Source organism: Entelurus aequoreus, linkage group LG01 (assembly GCF_033978785.1).
Source record: "Entelurus aequoreus isolate RoL-2023_Sb linkage group LG01, RoL_Eaeq_v1.1, whole genome shotgun sequence".
NCBI classification, from domain to species: Eukaryota; Metazoa; Chordata; class Actinopteri; order Syngnathiformes; family Syngnathidae; genus Entelurus; species Entelurus aequoreus.
The window spans coordinates 50,562,521-50,585,681 of NC_084731.1; the positions used below are offsets into that span (position 1 = coordinate 50,562,521).

Here is a 23,161-nt window from a genome sequence, read left to right on the forward strand (position 1 = left end):
CAATTTTTTCACAATAAACTCCATAAGTAATCACAATAAAAATAAATAAGTAAATAATAGTAAGAATTGAATAATAATAATTGGTGAAGTAAGTCATATTTCATATGATGAGATAAGTAAGATTACTTTAAGAATGAATGAATGGATGGATGAAATAAATTGAGAATGTTTGTCATGGTTCTTCTTCTTTGTACTTTGTAAACACTTTAAGTTTGAAGAGTTTCTTGAAGTGTATCATATTAGTACATTGTTTGATTGCTTTGCTTAATCCATTCCATAATTTAATTCCACATACTGATATACTGAAGGTCTTAAGTGTTGTACGTGCAAACAAATGTTTTAAATTACGTTTTTCTCTAAGATTATATTTCTCCTCTTTTTTTGAGAAGAATTGTTGTATATTCTTGGGTAGCAGGTTATAGTTTGCTTTGTGCATAATTTTAGCTGTTTGCAAATTCACTATGTCGTGGAATTTCAGTATTTTTGATTCAATAAATAAAGGGTTTGTATGTTCTCTATATCCAACATTATGTATTATTCTAACTGATCTTTTTTGTAACACCGTTAATGAATGAAGTGTACTTTTGTAATTATTTCCCCATATTTCTACACAGTAGCTCAGATATGGTAACACTAGTGAGCAGTAAAGAATATGAAGGGATTTTTGGTCTAGAACATGTTTTGCTTTATTCATTATTGACGTGTTTCTTGCAACTTTATGTTGTATATTTTTTACGTGAGATTTCCAGTTCAATTTATCATCAATCATTATACCTAGAAATTTGGTTTCATTTACTCTTTCAATTTCTATTCCGTCTATTTGTATTTGTGTTTGACTTTCTCTTCTACTGTTACCAAATAGCATTATTTTAGTTTTACTAAGATTCAACGATAGTCTGTTTTTGTCAAACCATCTTTTTAATTTGTTAATTTCTTCTGTTATTATTTGTATTATCTCCTGTGTGTTCTCTCCTGAACAAAACGCTGTTGTATCATCCGCAAATAATACTAACTTTAAATCTTTTGTAACTTTACAAATGTCATTTATATAGAGATTGAATAGTTTAGGTCCTAGTATTGATCCCTGAGGTACACCACAGGATATATTTAGCATTGTAGACGTGTGTTCGCCTAGCTTCACGTATTGTTTCCTGTTCGTTAGATAACTTTTTATCCAGTTTAAGACTAACCCTCTGATGCCATATCGTTCTAGTTTTTTTATTAAAATATTGTGATTAATTGTGTCAAATGCTTAAGTTAGATCCATAAAAACCGCTGCCGCACATTTTTTACTATCTATTGCATTGGTAATGTCTTCTGTAATTTCAATTAAAGCCATTGAAGTTGAAACATTAGCTCTGTATCCATATTGGTTCTCTTCGAGTATTCTATTTTTATTTATGAAACTTTCTAATCTGTTATTGAACAGTTTTTCAATGATTTTAGAAAATTGTGGAAGTAGAGAAACAGGTCTATAATTTGTAAATTGATGTTTGTCTCCAGTCTTATAAATTGGTGCAACTTTAGCTAATTTCATTTTGTTTGGAAATGTACCTGTTTGAAATGATAGGTTACTAATATACATTAATGGTCCTGAGATCTCTTCAATAACCTTTTTTATCGTTTCCATATCAATTCCGTTACAATCAGTTGAAGTCTTAGATTTAAATTTTTTTGCGATTGTAACTATTTCCTCCTGTGTCACATTACTGAGGAACATGGAGTTGGGATTTCGCTCTATGGTATCATTATAGTCCTCAATTGGAACTGGGTCTGGAATCCTTTCTTCCAATTTTGGTCCAATATTTACAAAATAATTATTGAAGCTTTCAACTACTTCCTTTATGTTGTCATTTTTTTTATTTTCATCTAAGAAGTATTGAGGGTAGTCCCTCTTAGTTCCATTTTTAATAATGCTATTGAGGATGCCCCATGTTGCTCTCATATTATTTTTGTTCCTGTCCAATAATTCACTGTAATATTCTTTTCTACATGATCGTAGTATGTCTGTTAACTTGTTTTTATACTTTTTGTACTTAAAGATAGTCTTCGAAATATCCTTTTGTCTTCCATGTTCTTCTTGTAGTTTCCATCATATATTGTAAAAACTGGCAGATGATCACTAACGTCGGTTATAAGTAGAACACTTGTAGTGTTATTATCAAAATCATTGGTAAAAATATTATCAATAAGCGTGGCACACTGTCCTGTGTTTCTGCTTGGCTTTGTGATTTTAGGATATAGACTTATGCTGTACATTGTATCAATGAAGTTATGCTGTACATTGTATCAATGAAGTCATCAATAGACTTTTGCTTGTTGGGGTTCAATAAGTCAATATTAAAGTCACCACATAAGAACATTATTCTTTGACCATTGTCCATGTAAGTTGCCTTGATCCATTCTTCAAATGTTTCTATACTTGACTTAGGTGATCTATATATACAACTGATGAATATGTTTTTGCTTTTTTCCTGACATATTTCAATGGTTATACATTCTAAGATATTATCTATAGCAAATGACGTGTTTTTTACCACTTTGTAGTTCAGGTTCTTCATCACGTAAACAGCTACTCCTCCTCCATTTTTGTTGGTTCTGTTGATGTAGTTTAGCTCATATCCCTCCAGATCAAAATCTATTCCTTTTTTATCATCAATCCATGTTTCTGTGACAGCAATCACTTTGAAGGGTTCGTTGATGTGTTCCAAAAAGTTCTTAATGTTGTTGTAATTTGCATACAAGCTTCTACTATTAAAATTAATAATTGACAATTTGTTATCACATTCAATGTTGCTATTATATTGATCACCTGTATAATAAAAACAACTATTACTGATGTGGGAGAAAAAATTTGTATCTGGATCTATATCATTTTCCAAATCCTGGTTTTTGTGATCTTTGTTGCAGACATTTTTTAGTTCCATATTTTCTTGTTCAACAATCTTTGATGTTGTTTCAATAATCTCTATAGGTGTAGGTGGATGCAATCCTGAATCTAGGTCCTCTTGTTTAGTCGTCCCTTGGAACATAGTAGTGTCGATGCTGAATTTAGGTGCTTGTTTTCTGTCAGAGTCCATTATCATCGTTGTTGTGGTAGCTGTGTAAACTTTAAAAATTGTCCAGGTCCTTGATGTCATGGACAACAATTACTCTTGCTTCTGGACTTCCATTCAGCTTGATGTAGATTTTACAGTTGGCGCTCCAAGTTCCCTGGATTTTTCCCTGCCTTCTCAAGTCGCGTGCTTTCTTGGCGATTCCAGCATTACGTTTTGTGAGATGCTCATTCATGTACACATTTGTTCCCTTCAGCTTCTTTCCCTGTCTCAGCAATGCCATTTTAGATTTTCTGTTTACGAGTTTCACGAGCACGACTGGAGTGGCGTTGTTGTTTCTTCCGTTCAGTGGGATGCATGTTTCGATGGTATTAATGTCAATTTCAATTTCTTTTGATTGCAGAAAGTTGACCACTTGCTGTTCTGCTGAGACCATATCCATTTCATCTGGTTCACCTTCATTATTCACAGCTTTCGCATAGGATCTTGGTTTAATTCGGTGCCCTGTCACAATGATATCATTCATTCGTTTATCCTGATCCATTTCATCTATGATGTTCCTCAGCATGTTGTTGTCTTCTTGAAGGATCTTCATTTGTTTGCTCATTTCAGTGGCTTCTTTATTTCTGGAGTTGTTCTCTTTTTTCATTTCTTTAATTTCTTCTTTAATTTCTTTCATATCCTCTTTCCATCCATCCATCAATTCTTCCCATTTTTCTATCATTTCTTCTTTAAATTCCTGGAGTATTTTTTGTAGTATCCCTTCTTGAATCCCATCATGTCCTGTGCCCAGCTTCAAATCAGTCTTTCCAGTCAATCCTTTAACTTTTGGCATCGCGGCAGTCACTGACGTCAGCGCCTCTTATGTCTTAAGGGCAGTTACTTCTTTAGCGACTTGCGGCACTTTTAACTTGTTTTTTCAACAATTTCGTACCTTGCGCCGTTCAGAGATCAATTTGAGGTGTCAGCCTGTCAACTTATATCACTCTGCGACGTCGGGATCACTTTAAAACAGCTGTAAACTCGCCGTAGCTTTTGGTTGCTAGGCAACCGCTTTGAACTGCGGGAGGCGCCTTTGGCTTGAGGCTAACGGCTCTTCCACTCGCTTTATTTCAGCGTATCAGTGCCTCTCAACTGACCAAAATCAGATCGAAGATGCCAGGTGACTCTCCTGTGGCTGTGATCGCAAATCAGTGGTCAAATCAGTGGTCAAAATCTTCAGACTTAACAAAAACTCCGGTAGCAGAAGCGGAGCTTTTTTTCTTTGCGTCCTTTCTCATTGACAGGAAGTGACGACAAAGAAGTGACGTGAGGAGTTCCACAGGGTTCGGTTCTTGGCCCTGCACTCTTCAGCATCTACATGCTGCCGCTAGGTGACATCACACGCAAATACAGTGTTAGCTTTCACAGTTATGCTGATGACACCCAACTTTACATTCACCTAAAGCTGACCAACACGCCAGGTTGTAGTCACCTGGAGGCGTGTCTAAATGAAATTAAACAATGGATATCCAGCAACTTAACGCTAAGAAACAGAAATGCTGATTATGGGTCCTGCCAGGCACTGGCACCTATTTAATAATACCACCTTAACATTTGACAACAAAACAATTATACAAAGCGACTCTGTATTATCTTCGACACAACTCTCTCATTTGAGTCACACATTAAGAGTGTTACTAAAACAGCCTTCTTTCATCTGCGTAATATCGCAAAAATGTGTCCCATTTTGTCCACGACCGACGCTGAGATCATTATACATGCGTTCGTTACGTCTCGTCTCGATTACTGTAACGTATTATTTTCGGATCTCCCTATATCTAGCATTAAAAGATTACAGTTGGTACAAAATGCGGCTGCTAGACTTTTGACAAGAACAAGAAAGTTTGATCGTATTACGCCTATACTGGCTCACCTGCACTGGCTTCCTGTGCACTTAAATTGCGACTTTAAGGTTTTACTACTTACGTATAAAATACTAAACGGTCTAGCTCCTTCCTAATTTGCTGATTGTATTGTACCATAAGTCTGCTGTCTCTCTTTTCTGCTCTGCCCCCTCTCCTGCACGGAGAGGTTATCAGGTGACCACGGATCAGCCTCCACGGATGCGGCGCTCGCTATTCAAAGTCGGGACCCAGGATGGACTGCTCCTCTTTGCATCAGCTGGTGACATCTGCGATGCTGACTTGTCTCCATTCAAGATAATCCCCTGCTGGCCTCCTAATGGACTGGACTTTCACATGAAGTCGGGAACCGGGGTGACCACTCTTTATGCATCAGTCGGTGACGTCTCTGCGCCGCGACGTGTCTACATGCAGGAGGTTCCCCTATTGGCCCCACTATGGACTGGACACTCACATTATTAACTGTATCCATTCTCGTTGTTCCTATTGGGTTGGGTTTTATCTTGCTCTGATGTGGGGTCTGAGCCAAGGATGTCGTCCTGGCTTGTGCAGCCCTTTGAGACACTCGTGATTAAGGGCTCTATAAATAAACTTTGATTGATTGATTGATTGATTGATTATCTTATCAGACAGGCTGCCCTCTTCACATTCAACGGCCCACAGGGGCAAGAAGCTGTTATTACTCTATCTTCACACTGCCAAACTTTTAAGAGACATGCTGCTTACTCAGCACTATTGTGTTTGCATAACACGCTCACTTTTTAAAGGATTTATTTAGCTCACTGAGGCTGATTGTTTTCCTCCGTTAACACAACACCATTCAGCTACGTAGTCCTAAATGCTACAACCTTAAACCCAATGCTTCCAAACCCAAAACACTGAGAAATGCATGATGGCAGGGCAAGCATATCTTTTTTTATTAATTAATTTTCTCTTTTTTTTCCCCATCCTAAGTCTTTAAAGACAGATATCCTTGATAGTCCAGCTAACTTTCTGGAATGCTTAACAAGTTACATTAAGGAACATCACATATTTATACTTGCACGATTCAACGTGTCCAAAACAGAGAAGGAAGAAGGAGAGTTTATTTCATTTATGCCTTCTCCCTGTCTTAGCAATTACTGATTGTTTGTTCGCGCCGTGTGTTTAACATGTACAGTAAACACTAGGGATGTAACGATATGAAAATGTCATATCACCGTTATCGTGACCCAACTAGTCACGGTTATCATTTTTATTGCAATATTGTTGAATGTGTTTAACACTAAGTACTTATAACACTAAGTAAAGTACTTATACACACTGCAATCTTTTGACCATTTTCTTTTTAAACTAAGATAAATACTGTTAAAAACTGTAAGAAAAGCCCCTATTTTGCATGTTTTGTATTACTTGTGCTTCACTGATAGTGTTTTAGTCTTAGTATTGTATCTGTTTTAATGGCTAAGCTTTTATTGTTTAAAATATGGCTTTGTATTGTAGCACTTTAAGATGTATTTCAATGAAAAGTGCGGAACAAAATCTATTATTTATCATTACTAGCGGTCCTTGAACACACCATAAAAACACCTTAGTCTCGTATTTCTCTGAGTACAGTATAGAACACAGGTGTCAAACTCAAGGCCCGGGGGCCAGATTTGGCCCGCTAAAGCCCTGAAATAACATGAGTCAAAAAAGCATTTTATCATTTACTAAATGTAATCTTTTCATTGTGACAGACATAAATACATGTATTGCATGCTATTGAGTAAAATTTAAACTTGATTATCTAGTAATTTCAATTTAATTTCAAACTTTTTGATATTAAAACAAAATAAATATCTGCTTGAGTTATATCAAAGCAAGTTATTCATCAAATTGTACACTGTAGAAATGAAAATAGATTTTACAGTAAAAAAACTGGCAGCTCAGTTGCCAGGATTTTACAGTAAAAAAACAACCATCGTAAATTTTACGTTAAAGTTGTGGCAGCGGAGTTGCCAGGATTTTACAGTAAAAAAACAACCATCGTAAATTTTACGTTAAAGTTGTGGCAACTCCGCTGCCTTTTTTTTTTTTACTGAACTTTTTTTTTTTATAATGTATATAATACAAATATAATTATAAAATGCACAGCAATTAATTTTATAATATCACGAGGTGAATTCTTCATACATTTATACTCATAAATTATATACGGTTACAAGCGGCCCTCTTAGGGCAGCCATAACTGCGATGTGGCCCTCAGTGACACCACTGGTAGAAAACAATCACTCTGTTCTAAGAGAGCACAATTGAATACCTTAGTTGCTAAGACAGTATTGTGTTTATTTAAGTTTAGATTGGGGTAGCTTGTTTCTTAATGGGGAAAGACGTTAATCTTTCTAGTTTTCATGCTAGCATTTAAGATAGCGAGCTGGCGCTAGTCAGTATGTGAGTTTATCAAAGTGCAGTTATCAATCTTAGTGTGGAGGGGGGCGTGGCGGTGGTGTGTAGATGGCCCACCTGGGACTTGTTATCTAATCACCTGTCGCTCTGTTATAAGCAGCAGCCAGGAGGAGAGACGGAGTTGGAGCTGGAGGGGATCTGGCGTGAGAGAGAGGGAGACTAAAAGACAATTGCTGAAAAGCAACCTGGAACATTACGTCAAAATAAAACAATATTGTAACCCTGAAACGGGCTCTCATGTCGGTGCTTGGTGGTCTGAAGAACCCCCTGGAGGGCAACCTCCACACTTGGTTTTTCGATAATTTGAATTTAAAACGGTAATACAGTCAGGAGTCTTACCGCGGTTATTATTATTACTGTTTATTTATCTCTACATTCCTAGTAGACACATGACATACTATTCATGTTACTTTGGATCACTTCCTCTGTGGCAATTACCTCTTCCTCTGATAGATCCTGTGCAGGCGGCTGCTGCTCCTCTTCCTCCTCCTCTTCACTTTCTTGGCACCTTTGAGAAAGAATCTCTTCGCCCTGCAGAGCACATTATCCTCATACAACATACTGTATGTCGTTTTGGAAGTAGAGGAGTCCACATGAATACTTATTTGAATACCTTCAGGTTGCGATTTTTTAGGTTGCCGATCCAAAACGCTTCCTGACAGTTGTTGAGGGTGAGCATGGCCTTCACTCTGTAAACAAACAGCTCCAGACTCTTCTTCACGGCCGGCACGTGGTTGGTCAAGCTAGTATCCTGGCGAATCTGGGCGAGCAATAACAATTCGTCGGTTCATGGCATCACAGTGGGATCGACCCCTTCTATTTGTGGGGGTTACGTTCCGAAACCACTCAAAGAGGACCTACGATGAATTTTGTCTTTTCTTACTTGTAAATGTTGTTACAAAGTTGGATATTTGTGTTAAATAATGCCAAAGCATGAATCATAGGGTTAAGGCATGTTTGTGTGAACTTGCACATAGACTTGGATGCCTCTGTTTGTGTGGTTTTGCAGTCTGGCTACGTTATGATGTCACAGCGAATTGGACGTATTTATTTAAACATTAAGTAAAGCTTTAAGACAGAGGAGTAGGGTCTGCTTCAAGCTGCAAGGTAACACCAAAAATGGTTGGCTAAAGTATTATGGTCATCTAATCTTGGCATGTGCATAATAATGACGACGTCTGACATGCAGTATCATAATTTTGCTGCCCAAAAAAAAGCGGCAACAACTTCAATATACATATTTAAACAATGTACATTTTCAAAAAATAAATGATACTTTTGGAGAGGGTGAGGCTTGGTTTCATTTGCAGTCAGGGAACACCAGCATTTGCAGACTGTACACATGTGTCATGGGTAGCAACCTTGGAATGTCCACACATGTGATGGAGCTGGCGAGTACTGAGCTGGAAGGTCTTCAACAGGTTCTGGACATCCTCCTGAGTGAAGAAACACAACATCAGGCTTAGAGACTGTTGCTGTGTTCTTAGCACTACGAGATGGTGTGCTTTACGCACACAAAAGGCTGAAAAAGAGCTTTTGCTCGTCAAAATAAAACCAAGTCACCCACTGTACCTTGTGCCTTTTAAAACTAAAGTCCAGGAGCGGCATCCCCAACTTCAGGAAAGACTCTAGGAACAGGCGTCCATACTACCGACAAAGAAAACAAAGTTCAATGATGGGTTCTCAGTTCTAATGCAGCGCTTTGAGTGTCTAGAAAAGTGTTACAGTATATAAATCTAAGCCCTCATAATTGTTAATAAATTAAAGTAAAAACTAGGGATGTAACCATATAAAAATGGCATCACGGTTATTGTGACCAAAATTATTACGGTTATTAATATTGCGATATTGTTGAATGTACTCAAAGTGAAGTTGTCACGTTGTGTAAATGGTAAATAAAACCGAATACAATGATTTGCAAATCCTTTTCAACCTATATTCAATTGAATAGACTGCAAAGACAAGATACTTAACGTTTGAACTGGAAAACTTTATTTTTTGCAAATCTTAGCTCATTTGGAATTTGATGCCTGCAACATGTTTCAAAAAAGCTGGCAGATGTGGCAAAAACGACTGAGAAAGTAGAGGAATGCTCATCAAACACTTATTTGGAACGTCCCACAGGTGAACAGGCTAATTGGGTGGGTGCCATAATTGGGTATAAAAGCAGCTTCTATGAAATGCTCAGTCATTCACAAACAAGGATGGGACAAGGGTCACCACTTTGTGAACAAATGCGTGAGCAAATTGTCGAACAGTTTAAGAACAACATTTCTCAACGAGCTATTGCAAGGAATTTAGGGATTTCACCATCTACGGTCCGTAATATTATCAAAATTTTCAAAGAATCTGGAGAAATCACTGCACGTAAGCGATGATATTACGGACCTTCGATCCCTCGGGCGGTACTGCATCAAAATCCGACATCAGTGTGTAAAGGATATCACCACATGGGCTTAGGAACACTTCAGAAAACCACTGCCAGTAACTACGGTCCGTCACTACATCTGTAAGTGCAAATTAAAACTCTACTATGCAAAGCGAAAGCCATTTATCAACAACACCCAGAAACGCCGCCGGCTTCGCTGGGCCCGAGCTCATCTAAGATTAAGGGTGAAGGCACCATTAATGCTGAACGGTACATACAGGTTTTGGAGCAACATATGTTGCCATCCAAGGAATGTCTTTTTCATGGACGCCCCTGCTTATTTCATCAAGACAATGCCAAGCCACGTGTTACAACAGCGTGGCTTCATAGTAAAAGAGTGCAGGTACAAGACTGGCCTGCCTGTAGTCCAGACCTGTCTCCCATTAAAAATGTGTGGCACATTAAAAAACCTAAAATACCACAACAGAGACTGTTGAACAACTTAAGCTGTACATCAAGCAAGAATGGGAAAGAATTCCACCTGAAAAGCTTCAAAAATTGGTCTCCTCAGTTCCTAAACGTTTACTGAGTTTTGGTAAAAAGGAAAGGCCATGTAACACAGTGGTAAAAATGTTCCTGTGTCAACTTTCTTGCAATGTGTTGCTGCCATTAGATAGAGTTTCTCAGTTCCACCATTAAATATATTGTCTTTGCAGTGTGTTCAATTGAATATAAGTTGAAAAGGATTTGCAAATCATTGTATTCTGTTTTTATTTACGAATTACACAACATGCCAACTTTACTGGTTTTGGGTTTTGTAAATGTAATGTTTATTATTATTTGTGGTGAGTGTGGTGTCCTACTATTTTCAGTGGTCCTTGAACCATAAAAACACCTCTGTTTCATATTCCTCTAAGTATGGAACAATCACACTATTCCTAGAGAGCACAGCTTGTAGGTTCAATGCACACAATTGACTATCTTAGTTGCTGAGACAGTAATGTGTTTATAACTCGGCATGCAAATATAACTCACCTTCAAACACACGTTGACGACAGACCTTGAATCAAACACCTGCATCACAGAGTTGGAAGGCAAAAGAGATACATCAGTTGAGTTTCTGTTTTATAAATTAAGAGCAAAAAACAATAAAAGGGATAGCAGAAGACCTAACAAACATAAGATACCTTCACCAGGTTGACCAGGATGTGAAAGTCCCGCACTGCCAGGTTCCATGTCAGCAGCTTCTCACTCTGAGCCTGAGGAGAACACACAAACATAGAAGGGACAACCACTCTTTCACTTCTACTGAAGGTGCTGCTCACTGGTCAAAAATTATGTAATGGTATAATCGTCAAATTTCCATAATTGGCCCTAATGCATAAATAATAAACACACAAACTACAAATAACCTTTATTTGTACTCCGGCTTCCTCCCACCCACCTCCAAAGACATGCACCTGGGGATAGGTTGATTGGCAACACTAAATTAGCTGTAGTATGTGAATGTGAGTGTGAATGTTGCCTATATGTGTTGGCCCTGTGATGAGGTGGCGACTTGACCACGCCTTCTGCCTGAATGCAGCTGGGATAGGCTCCAGCCACCCCAGCGACCCCGAAAGGGACAAGCGCTAGAAAATGGATGGATGGATGTTTTTGTTTTTTTTCCAATGTCACAAACAAGACAACTCCGTGAGTGCTTTTAGATGGGTGGGAGGCCATTACAGCATCACTCCCTGCTTGCTGAGTTTTCTTTGCTAGATTTGTCAATAGTTACTTTCTTATAAAGAGAATCTTGAGGGGTATGATTACTTGCCATAAAGAGTGACAAAGTTGCTAAGTTGGCAACACTACTGATCCCTCCTGCGCCCTCTTCTTTTTCTGTGGCAGATCAGATCCACTATGTGTTTATCAGACAGGGTGAAAATGTAGTGCCCAGACCGCCTCATCAGTCTTCACTAAGTGAAGTGACGTAAATAATAATTATATAGCGCTTTTTCTCTAGAGATTCAAAGCACTTGACATAGTGAAACCCATTATCTACATGTTTAAGCTATAATCAAGTATGGAACCCTCAAGTTGCTGGCACAAACGCTCTATCAACCGAGCCACGCCGTCCCCTACATTTTTTTAAAAAGTTGACATAAAATAAATACTGATATTTGTCTAAAGATAAGTGTATTTCCTGTACAATTTCACTTCTTTTATTTAACATTTACTCTACATATAATTGCTGAATTTGCATACCAGCATGTCACCAAAATAATGTTTGCAGTAGTGCTGTCAAATGATTGTTTTAATCAAATTTGTCACACTTTTAAATATCGATTCATCGTGATTAATCACAGTAAATTACTTGCTTACATAATTTAAATTACCTAAAAATAGACATAAATATTTTAACACAAATGCAATTTTACAGTCAGAATTTCATCAGACATTTACAAATGTTTTAATTAAATGTATGTATTTTATTTGCTCAAAACATGCTGGCAGTTTTACCCGACATACCGTTGAGTTTTATTTTGAAGTGAAATTTGCAACCAGTCGGAGTCTCTTCACTCATCTTTGCAGTTAAGTTTGCATTGACCTGATCACGGACCAAATAACTACCAACGCCACCTTTTAGGTAATCATCTGAAATTAAGATGAAGGATCATGAGCATGAGCATGATTGTATTATCTGCAACTATACATGATTAATGCAATAATTTTTTTGTGATTAATCAAATGTTATTTTTGACAACCCTAGTTTGTAGATATACTAGTTTTACAGCCTGTGTAATGTCTCTAATGCAAGTGGGACATATTTATTCCTGCTGATGGAACAATGCACTGCGGAGAGAAGTGTGCATGTAGTGATGGGTGAACGACGTCTTAGTGAGTGTGTGGCAAACCAACTAGCTGTATTGACGCTGTACTGATAGTGTGTTGGTGTTCCATACTTCATCTGTCATCTGTTGGATACATTTTAATTTGTTTTAATTTTTTTTTTGTCCTGTCCAGCTTCTCAGGCAAATCATATAGTTGATGTAGATGCTCATATCGGCTGTTCAGATTTACTTTACAAAAGAGAAGTGTAGGATACTTCTCTTGTTGCCTTATTTGTATTTGACTTTATTAAATGTATTTATATTATCATTTGGTGCAGCCGGGCCGGAGCAGGAGGTGATAGAAAGAGAAAAAAAGGAAGACTGAGGAGGAAATTGTGGGGACAAGAGGGGGATAAGACAGAGACAAAAACAATAACAGCAAACACAACAATAACAACAACAACAACAACAACAATAGAGCAACGTCAGCAAATATGACATGTACAAATATGATGGTAAAAGTGATAGCAAATAAGCAGTTAGCGAAAAATAAAAACTAATACAGAAATGACAATGAGCATTATTACACTACAAATGGAGCAATACAGATACTAATAGAAATAGCGCTAATGATAATGAACAATCCAAATAATTTACCTTTATTATCAACAATACAGTTGTTCAAATGCAACAATACATATACGTAATGATAACTAGAGATACGAAAAAATGCAGAAAAATGGAGGGGAAGAAAGAGAAGCAACCTATATTAACCTTGTAGATTGTTATAGTAACAATAGGTTAAGCTTTGTCAGTGTGCCATGTGTTACCCAGTTTACCCTAGGGCAACAACGTTAATATGTTTGATGAAACGTGATTATGTGCATGAGTGTATGTATGCATATGTACTTGTATATGTACAGAATGTGTATATGTGTTTGTACAGTGAATTTATATGTACAGTATGTGTATATGTATGTTTATACAGTGAATGTATATGTACAGTATGTGTATATGTATGTTTGTACAGTGAATGTATATGTACAGTATGTGTATGTTTGTACAATGAATGTGCGTGTGGATGTACGAACTTTGAGTATGTAGATATGTACTGCCTTTGTGTATGTATGTGGGAGCGTAGGTACCTATTTATGTACAGTATGTATGTATGTATGTATGTATGTATGTATGTATATGTGAGTCTGTATGTACAATACATTTGACTCCCAGTGTGTGTGGGAGCCAGAGTACGGCCCAAGCCCCCAGAGAGCCCAACCCACAAACAGTAGGTGTGGCACCCAGGGAACCAGCGACCACCGCCCCCACGCAGCCAGGCGACAGGAATCCCAGAGCCAGGCCCACCGCGCCGCCCGTAAGAGCCAGCAGCAGGCCGCAGACAGACGCACCCAGCAGAGGACAAGGCACAAGAAAAGCAGGGGATAGCCAGACCCCAAGCCAGCGAGAGACCACACCCCACACGGGAAGAAAGGCGGGACGCCCCGCCCGGGGGGCCCAAAGACTCCCTGCAACCGGACGGGAAGACCGCCCCCGCCCCACCGGCACCCGGGCCCCCACGAGCCCACCCCCCACCCCCGGAGAGCGCGGCGAGGTCCGCCCCCGGCCACCCCACCCAAATCGGCCGCCGCAGGACCACCCAGCACGGGGCCACAGGAACCACCCACCCCACCCGAAGGGACCCCAACGATGGAGATGGAACAACCAGCAACCGCCCTGTCGAGTTATCCCCCTGAGGGAAGGGAAAAATAAAAAATAATATTAATACAAAAATAAAAAAAAGTGTTTCCCATAAACTGCCAAGATACCTGTGGCGGCAGGGGCGTGGCTATGAGCGTGGCTATGGGCGTGGTCACCATGACATCATCGAGTAATTTGCATAATTTACTACAATGATTTGATTTTCTCTAAAAAGGCTCAAAAAATTCATACTTACTAATTAATAATAACAGTTTTGTTTTAAACGTCCATCCATCCATCCATCCATCCATTTTACAATATAATTACAACACTTTATGTACATATTTATATACAGATTTGAACAATAAGTTATTCACTGAAATATATTTATTAATTGTGGTTCTTACAAAAAATATATCTTATTAAATATAAAAGCTAAAATGTCTCAAAGCTCTGCCCCTTTAATTAGTGCATACTAAATAATTTAACTTTAGCCTACTACTACAACCATATTATTTACCAGCAACATAAAGTGAAACAGAGGCAGAGGGGTCCTGCCACAGTCAGTAACAAATAAACAGAAAACAGTAGTGGTGGTAGATAGACACAGAGCTTCATCAAACATCTGATCCACTGAACAAAGAGCTCCAAAAATCTTGAACTTTAGACTGCCATCAGTTTTACTCCCTAGACTTAACCATGTGTTTCCTACTGCCTGCAGACTTTGCACCCTTTGTTATATACATATGTTGTGTTTCTAATATAAATACATTTAATAAAGTCAAATACAAATAAGGCAACAAGAGAAGTATCCTACACTTCTCTTTTGTAAAGTAAATCTGAACAGCCGATATGGGCATCTACATCAACTATATGATTTGCCTGAGAAGCTGGAGAGGACCAAAAAAAAAAAAAAAATGTATTTTATTTTTTTATTATTTTTTTTTAATTTGTGGCGGACGTAATTCTTTCGTGGCGGGCCGCCACAAATAAATGAATGTGTGGGAAACTGAAAAATAAAAAATAAAAATAAATTAATTAATAAATTAATTAATAAATTTAAAAATTAAATTAAATTAAATAAAAAAAAGTAATATAAACAAAAAATAAAATAAAAAAATAAAATAAAATAAAAATAAAATAATTAAAAGAAGATCACGGACATGCTGACACACAAGGTCACTACCCCAGCAGCTGGCCGACTCGCAGCACCTCGGAATACCTTGCAGCACCACGCTACCACAATAGACGCAGGGACTAGCCCCAGCAGGCTCCAACCAAGACGGGCACCCGGAAGGGATGGACGGTGGGACCCAGGAGCTCCAGACACGCAGACACGTAGCCTGAGGCGCCGACCCCCGCCTGACAAGCAGGCCCAGAGCGTACCCCCAGAAATATACATCCATACATATATACATATACATACACATACACGTACACATGTACGTGTACACATACACATACATACACACACATACATATATATACACATACATACACATGCACATATATATACATACATACACATACACACACATATACATACATATACACACATGCATATATACATACACACACACACATCTATAAACACACACACACATATACTGTACATACATACACATCCATACCTACATCCGACAAGATCAACCAACACGACAATAAACGAGTATGAGGCCGGCAAGTTCGTCAGCCCCGACAACCACCACGCGCGCGCGCTGCCACCAGTCACAACATCAGCCACCCCCCTGCACCAGACCCAGCAGCCACGGGCGCCCACACCACAAACAAACGGCAGCAGAAACAGCAGCTGCAATATCCCCAGACAGCCAGCACCACTCAATCACATCAAAGCGATCGGAAAAAACCTGCGACCGGCAACCACACGCCAACAGGATCACGAAGACCAGCCAGCGCCAGCCCGCCAGTCAGCCCAAACACCAACATGCAAACAAGAGACACTAACACCTCCCCCACCAAAAGACCCCACCACCTCAACCCAAACCCGCACAAACACACCACCGCCCAAACAACCAAGACACAGCATCCAGACCAGACATGGGGGCCGCGCCGCCACCGCATCAAGTCACCAACGAGACCCCACAGCGCAGGGTCGGGCCACACGGGCACGGATCCCACCCAACAGGAAGCGAGACCCGCGCGACGCCACCCACAAATAAATAATACGATTTTAAAAATAATTTAAAAAATAAAATAAAATAAAATAAGTAATTAACAAAAACAAAAAAAAACAAAAAACAAAAAATTCAATTAATAAAAGCCTGGCAGGCCACCAGACCGCAGTCCCCGCAACCGGCGCCGGCCGAGGAGACAATGAGGGGTGCGCTGTACTCCCGAACCCCAACCCCCCCATGTATGTGTACAAGGCCCCAGAGTGTCTACTGCAGTGGTGTCCAAAGTGCGGCCCGGGGGCCATTTGCGGCCCGCAGGTCATTTTTTAACGGCCCCACGGCACATTTTAAAAATACGATTGAAAAAAATAAAAAAACATAAAAAGTGATATAAAAGAGCAAACAGGTGAAATGTAACAAGAAAATGTTGCAATGTTTACTCTAATAACACAAAGCTGCCTTGCAGGCTGTTTCTTTCTTTAAAAAATAATATGAATCAAAATCAGTGTCATTGTGAATAATTGACCTATTCAAGTCTCCAATTACGTCACATTAAATATTCCACTTTGATATATTTTTGGGGGAAAATGTTGCATATTTTGTGTTTGCCATATAAAAAAACGGAGCTGTTTTTTTTTAAAGGGCCTAAAACGAACAAACAAAAAACATAAACAACAATAAAACTTATAATTGACGGATAGATCTGAAGTTGATCTCGAGATTATTGTGTTAAAAGTAAACAGTAAAAAAAAATTATAATTTATTTTTTAACACTTTAATGAGTAGGACCCTTTTCGATCCCAATAATTTTAGTGTGATTTGTTTTTAAGTGTCATTGCTCAAAAAATAATAATGAATTAAAATCAATGGTGTTATGAGTTTTTTAATATATTATATAAGCTCAAATATTCCACTAAAAAGTTTTATTGGGTGAAAATATTGCATATTTTGTGTTTTTTCCATAAAAAAACAGGGTTTTCTTTGACAAAAAGAGCATACAAGTTAAATCTTTAAAAACGTTATATTGACAGATAGATATACCTACTGTTGATCTAGAGCAGAGGTCACCAACGCGGTGCCCGCGGGCACCAGGTCGCCCGTAAGGACCAGATGAGTCGCCGGCGGGCCTGTTCTAAAAAAAATAAAATAAAATAAAAAATAAAAAATATTTTTTTTTTATTTTTTTTTTTTTAATTAAATCTACATAGAAAAAACACAAGATACACTTTAAATCAGTGCATCAACCCAAACAACCTCCCCCATGCACACTCATCCACACCCACTCACACAAAAGGGGTTATTTCTTTCTGCTACCAATATTCTGGTTCCCACAACATAGACAACACATCTGCAAGGGACACAGTCCCTGAAGCACACATGATTGTATAGGCTGCTGGTCCACTAACATTTTCATTAATTACTATTTTTTATGTAATTATTTTTATATTGTTTTACTTTCTTTTTTATCCAAGAAAATGTTTTTTATTTATTTATCTTATTTTATTTTATTTTTTAAAAAAAGGGCCTTATCTTCAACAGACCAGGTTGTCAATGAAATTAGATTTGTTTAAAGGGTTTTTTAAACCAGGCCCAGTCCAGATAATGTCCAAGTCGGACTCAGCAACACACACCTTCATTCATGTACACAGAAAAAAATTAGGGAACACAACAGATTGCATATAATTTATAAACAAAATTACATTTTCAAAATAAGCATTTATGTACAGTCCAGATTATGTCCAGGTCACTCAAATTAGGGAACACAACAACAGATATCATATAATCTATAAACATAATTATACTTTCAAAATAAGCCTTTGAGGACTTCTCATCTTTTTTTTAATGTTTTTTGGCATCATTATCGTTTTCAACCATGTAACTTTCTAAAGTTAGAAAATACTGAATAAATGTTTTAAAGAAAGTAATACTAAGTGAATATCTGTTTTTGGCCTTAAAAATAAACCTTTTACCGAGTACTATAATTAAATTGACTAAATCATGATTGTCAATGAACTCTCCTAAAATAACAGAAACCACATTAAGCTTCATAAACAAACCAATCCTTAAACACATTTTTTCAACTTCCACCCAAAACAAAGACACAATATGACAATACCAAAACAAATGCAGGGTGGATTCAGGCTCCTGACAACAAAATCGGCAATCATCTGACTCTGTCATATTCCATAATTTTAACATTTTCCCTGTGGGTAAGAAGTTATAAATAATTTTAATTTGAAAATAACGATTTTGCACATCGATAGTGGTTTTATAGATTAGTTTGAATATGGCATCCCATGGCAACGGGCAGTCAAAAAAATCCTCCCATTTTCCATTTGTGTTGTATGAGGCAGCCTTCAAAGATTTCTTTATTGAATAAAAATTATATATTTTTCTATTTATTTTAGTTCCTTTTTGCCAACAAGAATTTCCTATTAGAGGTTTACAAACTAATAATTTAGTAGTTCCATAATTAATTATTTGTTTCCATCTTTTCCCAATTACTCCAGTTAGTTGATAAAATGAAAAGCTTGAGCAAGCATCACCATACATAGCTCTAAATTCATCATACTTCATAATTTTACCATTCTCATTGATAATATCATTGACAAAAATGATTCCTCTTTCAAACATATTTTTCCAAAAGAAAGGCTTTCCATCTATTACAATATTAGAGTTCATCCATATTAACTGCTGCAAAATATCGTCTCTTTTTTCTGGCACATAAAATTGAAAACACCACTATGAGTGGATTGTTTCCTTTATGAACCCCGCCATGTTTCCCAGCAGACTCTCTGGGAGGGGATCACTTGTAAAAAAGGATACAATTTATTTTGATACAGTACATGTTTTTTGTCCAACAGGACATTTGTGTACCACTCAATGTTTAAATACATCTTTGGAACAATTGATGCTTTTAAAGACAGACACATAGCTTCAAGGTTGAGAAGTTTCAGGCCCCCATATTCATACTCTTTGTACAAAACCTTTCTTTTAATCTTTTCTGGTTTGCCGTTCCAGACAAAATCGAAGACCCTCCGCTCATAAATCTTAAAAAAGTTTTGTGATGGAGCTGGTAATGACAAAAACAAATAAATAAATTGAGGAATAATTAACGAGTTGGCAATAGACATTTTACCATACAAGGTTAGGGATTTCCCTTTCCATAATTGCATAATTTTGTCCAGCTTTCTTAGTCGATTATCATAATTTACTGAGCCTAGATCTTCCAGATTTTCTGGGACAACAACACCAAGTATGTTAACTGGTCCATCTGTCCACAAAACAGGCACTTTGCATTTCATTCGAAAGGACGTTCCCTTTAGATTTCCGATCCTTAACATTTTACATTTATCATAATTAAGCTTAAGGCCAGATTGCTGTGAAAATATGTCCAAAAGATTAAGAAGGTTCCGCAAACAATGAGGAAAAATCTTATCTTTGTGAATCAGCCTTTTCTGACATGAACTTCATCAAGAACAAACACAGAACACGCCTCACTGATGCACATCTGCAACTCACTCAGAGTTGCAGTGTCAAGTTACACACCAGAGTACAACACACTAGTTAACAGCATGCAATGCCAGGCTTCCCACTAACTGACAAAGAAACAGATAACAGATTTGGTGTCCAGTTCAAAGTGTGACATGATTTAAAAATTTGAGAGTTTACTTTTGTATTTTACATGAGTTATTATTTGTACAAACATTTTGCAAAGTAATTCATGATTTGTTAAAAAATGTTAGTGGCTAGCTAGTTAAAATGGGATATTGTGATTTCACAAGACTGTCTTAGAAGTGATCATTTGAAAATGTTCAATTTAAAAAATGTGCACTTAGAGAAAATATACAAATAAAGTGTTGCATATTGATATTTATCTGTTTCTATATATATTTATTGTGAGAAATCATTAAGATGATCAGTGTTTCCACAAAGATAAATATCATTCATTATTAATAATAACAGAGTTAAAGGTAAATTGAGCAAATTGGCTACTTCTGGCAATTTATTTAAGTGTGTATCTAACTGGTAGCCCTTTGCATTAATCAGTACCCAAGAAGTAGCCCTTGGTTTCAAAAAGGTTGGTGACCCCTGATCTAGAGATTTAAAACTTGAATAATAATAAAAATAATAATACTGAATAATGACACATTTTTAATATTTTTTTGACCAAAACCCTTTGGGGTCCCCGGGATCAAGCCTGAGTGGAGGCCTAAATGTAAAAATATCAAAATGGCCCCCGCTTGCTTTGATTTTTCAGTGTGCGGCCCACAGTGGAAAAAGTTTGGAGACCCATGGTCTACTGTGTAGTTAAAATTAGGAGGTCAGCCGTTACAGCCGACCTCCAGTCCCTATTGATGTGTGTACTGTAGCGTGAGTGAGATATGTATGCTTGTGGGAACTAATAATGCGATTAAAATTGGGGGACATCAAGGTCATGGTGGGTCCCAACCAAGCCGAGCCCCCCAGATCCTAAGTGTCTAATATGCAGCTAAGATTGAGGGATGGACGAGCAGGGGACAAGACAGGAGGACTGGAGCCCCATTGGAGGCATCCTCATCCCCCCGCCATGCCTCCCCGCAGGACAATCCCCCAAAGTCTTATATATGTGTGACTGTGTGTGCTATAAGTAGGAGGAGTAGAGGTCCCGGACACCCCCCCCCCCTCCCCCTCAGTCCATGTGGGCGACAACCAGGAACTACGGCCAGGAGGCCGCCACTCCACCCCCTCCCCCCACGGCCCGTGACCCACACCAGACCACTTTAACGTGAGGCCACGCGAGTCCCCCCCCGCCAAACAAAGCCAGCCCCCGCCCGCCCCAACCCAACCCTGCAGAGTCCAAACCAGTAACCGAACGCAGGAAAACTGCACAGCCCCCATGCCCAATGCAAACACCGCATCCCGGCCATCCACACAGCAACATGCCCTATGAGTCCCGGCCACGGGCCAGGGGACGGAGCCCCCCAACGGGGGAAGAAGCCAATGCATCCCGTCCGCATGTCAGCTCCCAAACCAGCCAGCAAGTCAACGCCAGCCAGCCCCCACAACCCCACAAGCGCACAGATACCAATCACAGTCCCCCAACCACTCCAACCCACACAGCAATGCCAACCGCTGGTAGCACCACAGCAACCATCACCATCACCGCCCATTCACAGTACAAACACTGTGAATGGGCCGAAACCGAAACAAAAAAGCGACCGACCCCGTAAACCACAACAACGCACACCCCCAGCTACCACCGAGGCCGCCAACCCACCTACCCCAACTCATCCACAGGACATCCGCGCCCATACACACACCTACACGTACATATACACATACATACACACACATACACATACATATATGTATATACATGTATATACACACCTTACAAACATTCACATGCATGCATATACATATACACATACACACACACACATATATACACATTAATACATCTACATGCACGTACATACACAAAAAAACAAAACAAAACCTTTAATTAAAATAAAATTAATAAAAATAAACAAGAGGCCTGGTCGCCAACAGTGCCCAGCACCACCAAACCCCGCAACCCATCCCGCACGTCCAGGCCCCCCTGCCCACCACCCACCAGGCATCCCATCCGGCAAAAGGCCATAAGGGCCCAGCCCCGCGCCCACAGCCGGCATGCCACGGCACCTCAGCAGACCCGGTGCTGCGATCAGCACTGCACACTGGGGCAGCGACACATATATATGTACCTACATACATACACACAGATTTCACCATACATAATTACAAACGTACACACACACATACACGCGCACCCATATATACACATATATAATTTAACAGAATAAATAAAATGTATTAAATAGATAATTAAAAAAAAAAAAAAGAAATAAATAAATAAAATTAATAAATAAATAAGGGCGGAGAAAAACACAGGAGGGGGACTTCTGCAGGGCAGTTGGGCAGCACCGCCGGGGCCCCAACAAGGGAGGCAAGCAGCCCCCCCAACCCGGCACCAGGCGGGCCCGCACAGCCGCAGCGCAGGGCGACCCCGCCCCGCGACCCAGGGGAAGGAGGAAAATATTTTTTAAACAGATAGCTTTGCAAAAAAGAATATAAAACACGCAACTCTGGTCAATAAGCCAAATTGTAAACAGATAAGGAACAGTTACCTTATTTGGTGCTATAAGATCCAAATGATCTCACTTGTCCAAATTTTTACTTTTTCTGAGTTGCATTTAGATTTATGATCGCGATGGAAACCGAAGGAGGCAGGCACCCCACTTCTCCGACTTATTTTAATACAGGCTGTCACTTGTGAGCCTTTAAGTGAGACATGCATCAAGGGACACGGTATCACTCCTTTGTTTCATCATGCATCGATGCTTCAGTACCGTATGACCCCTCATCAGGCGTATGTGTAAAATCTGACTACAAAGGAGTCGAGTGCTTCACCACGCCACGTAATTAGTTACTGTGAGGTTGAGTTGTGTGACAAAAAGTGACAGACCTCACTGCTGTCACTGCTTTTGCCTATTGGAATCCTCCGGACTGATTTTTCCAGCTCCGTCATCAAGACTTTATAGAACACCAGGAACGTCTGCCTTTAGGAAAAGGAAGGATGATGTTAAGATTAGAGAACAACTGTCACAGAGGAATAACAATGATGAAGATGCAATTACTTGCTGAGGGTCGGCCAAGCGGCAGAGCTCTCATCTTTTGAGGCATTGATAATTTGAGATAATCCTTCTTGGGTTATTTCCTCCACTGCCTTTAAAACGTCGTC

General features: G+C 38.9%; 1 protein-coding gene across 6 annotated transcripts in view; it reads right to left on the bottom strand.

The window, feature by feature from the left end:
- Positions 1 to 23,161, bottom strand: part of fancd2 (FA complementation group D2) — a 112,669-nt gene that overhangs the window by 2,189 nt on the left and 87,319 nt on the right. For 3 of the 6 annotated variants that reach the window (XM_062054219.1, XM_062054200.1, XM_062054210.1), the window contains exons 36-44: positions 23,058 to 23,161; positions 22,886 to 22,979; positions 17,441 to 17,527; positions 10,943 to 11,014; positions 10,791 to 10,829; positions 8,960 to 9,034; positions 8,749 to 8,823; positions 8,001 to 8,147; positions 7,826 to 7,918 (exon numbers count right to left, since the gene is read on the bottom strand). The exon at positions 23,058 to 23,161 is cut by the window's right edge and continues 19 nt beyond it. In XM_062054219.1, the coding sequence (XP_061910203.1) occupies positions 7,826 to 7,918; positions 8,001 to 8,147; positions 8,749 to 8,823; positions 8,960 to 9,034; positions 10,791 to 10,829; positions 10,943 to 11,014; positions 17,441 to 17,527; positions 22,886 to 22,979; positions 23,058 to 23,161 (786 nt within the window). Of the gene's footprint in view, positions 1 to 7,444; positions 7,526 to 7,825; positions 7,919 to 8,000; positions 8,148 to 8,748; positions 8,824 to 8,959; positions 9,035 to 10,790; positions 10,830 to 10,942; positions 11,015 to 17,440; positions 17,528 to 22,885; positions 22,980 to 23,057 lie in introns of all 6 variants that reach the window. The other 3 variants (XM_062054238.1, XM_062054228.1, XM_062054246.1) reach the window with 3 other exon arrangements.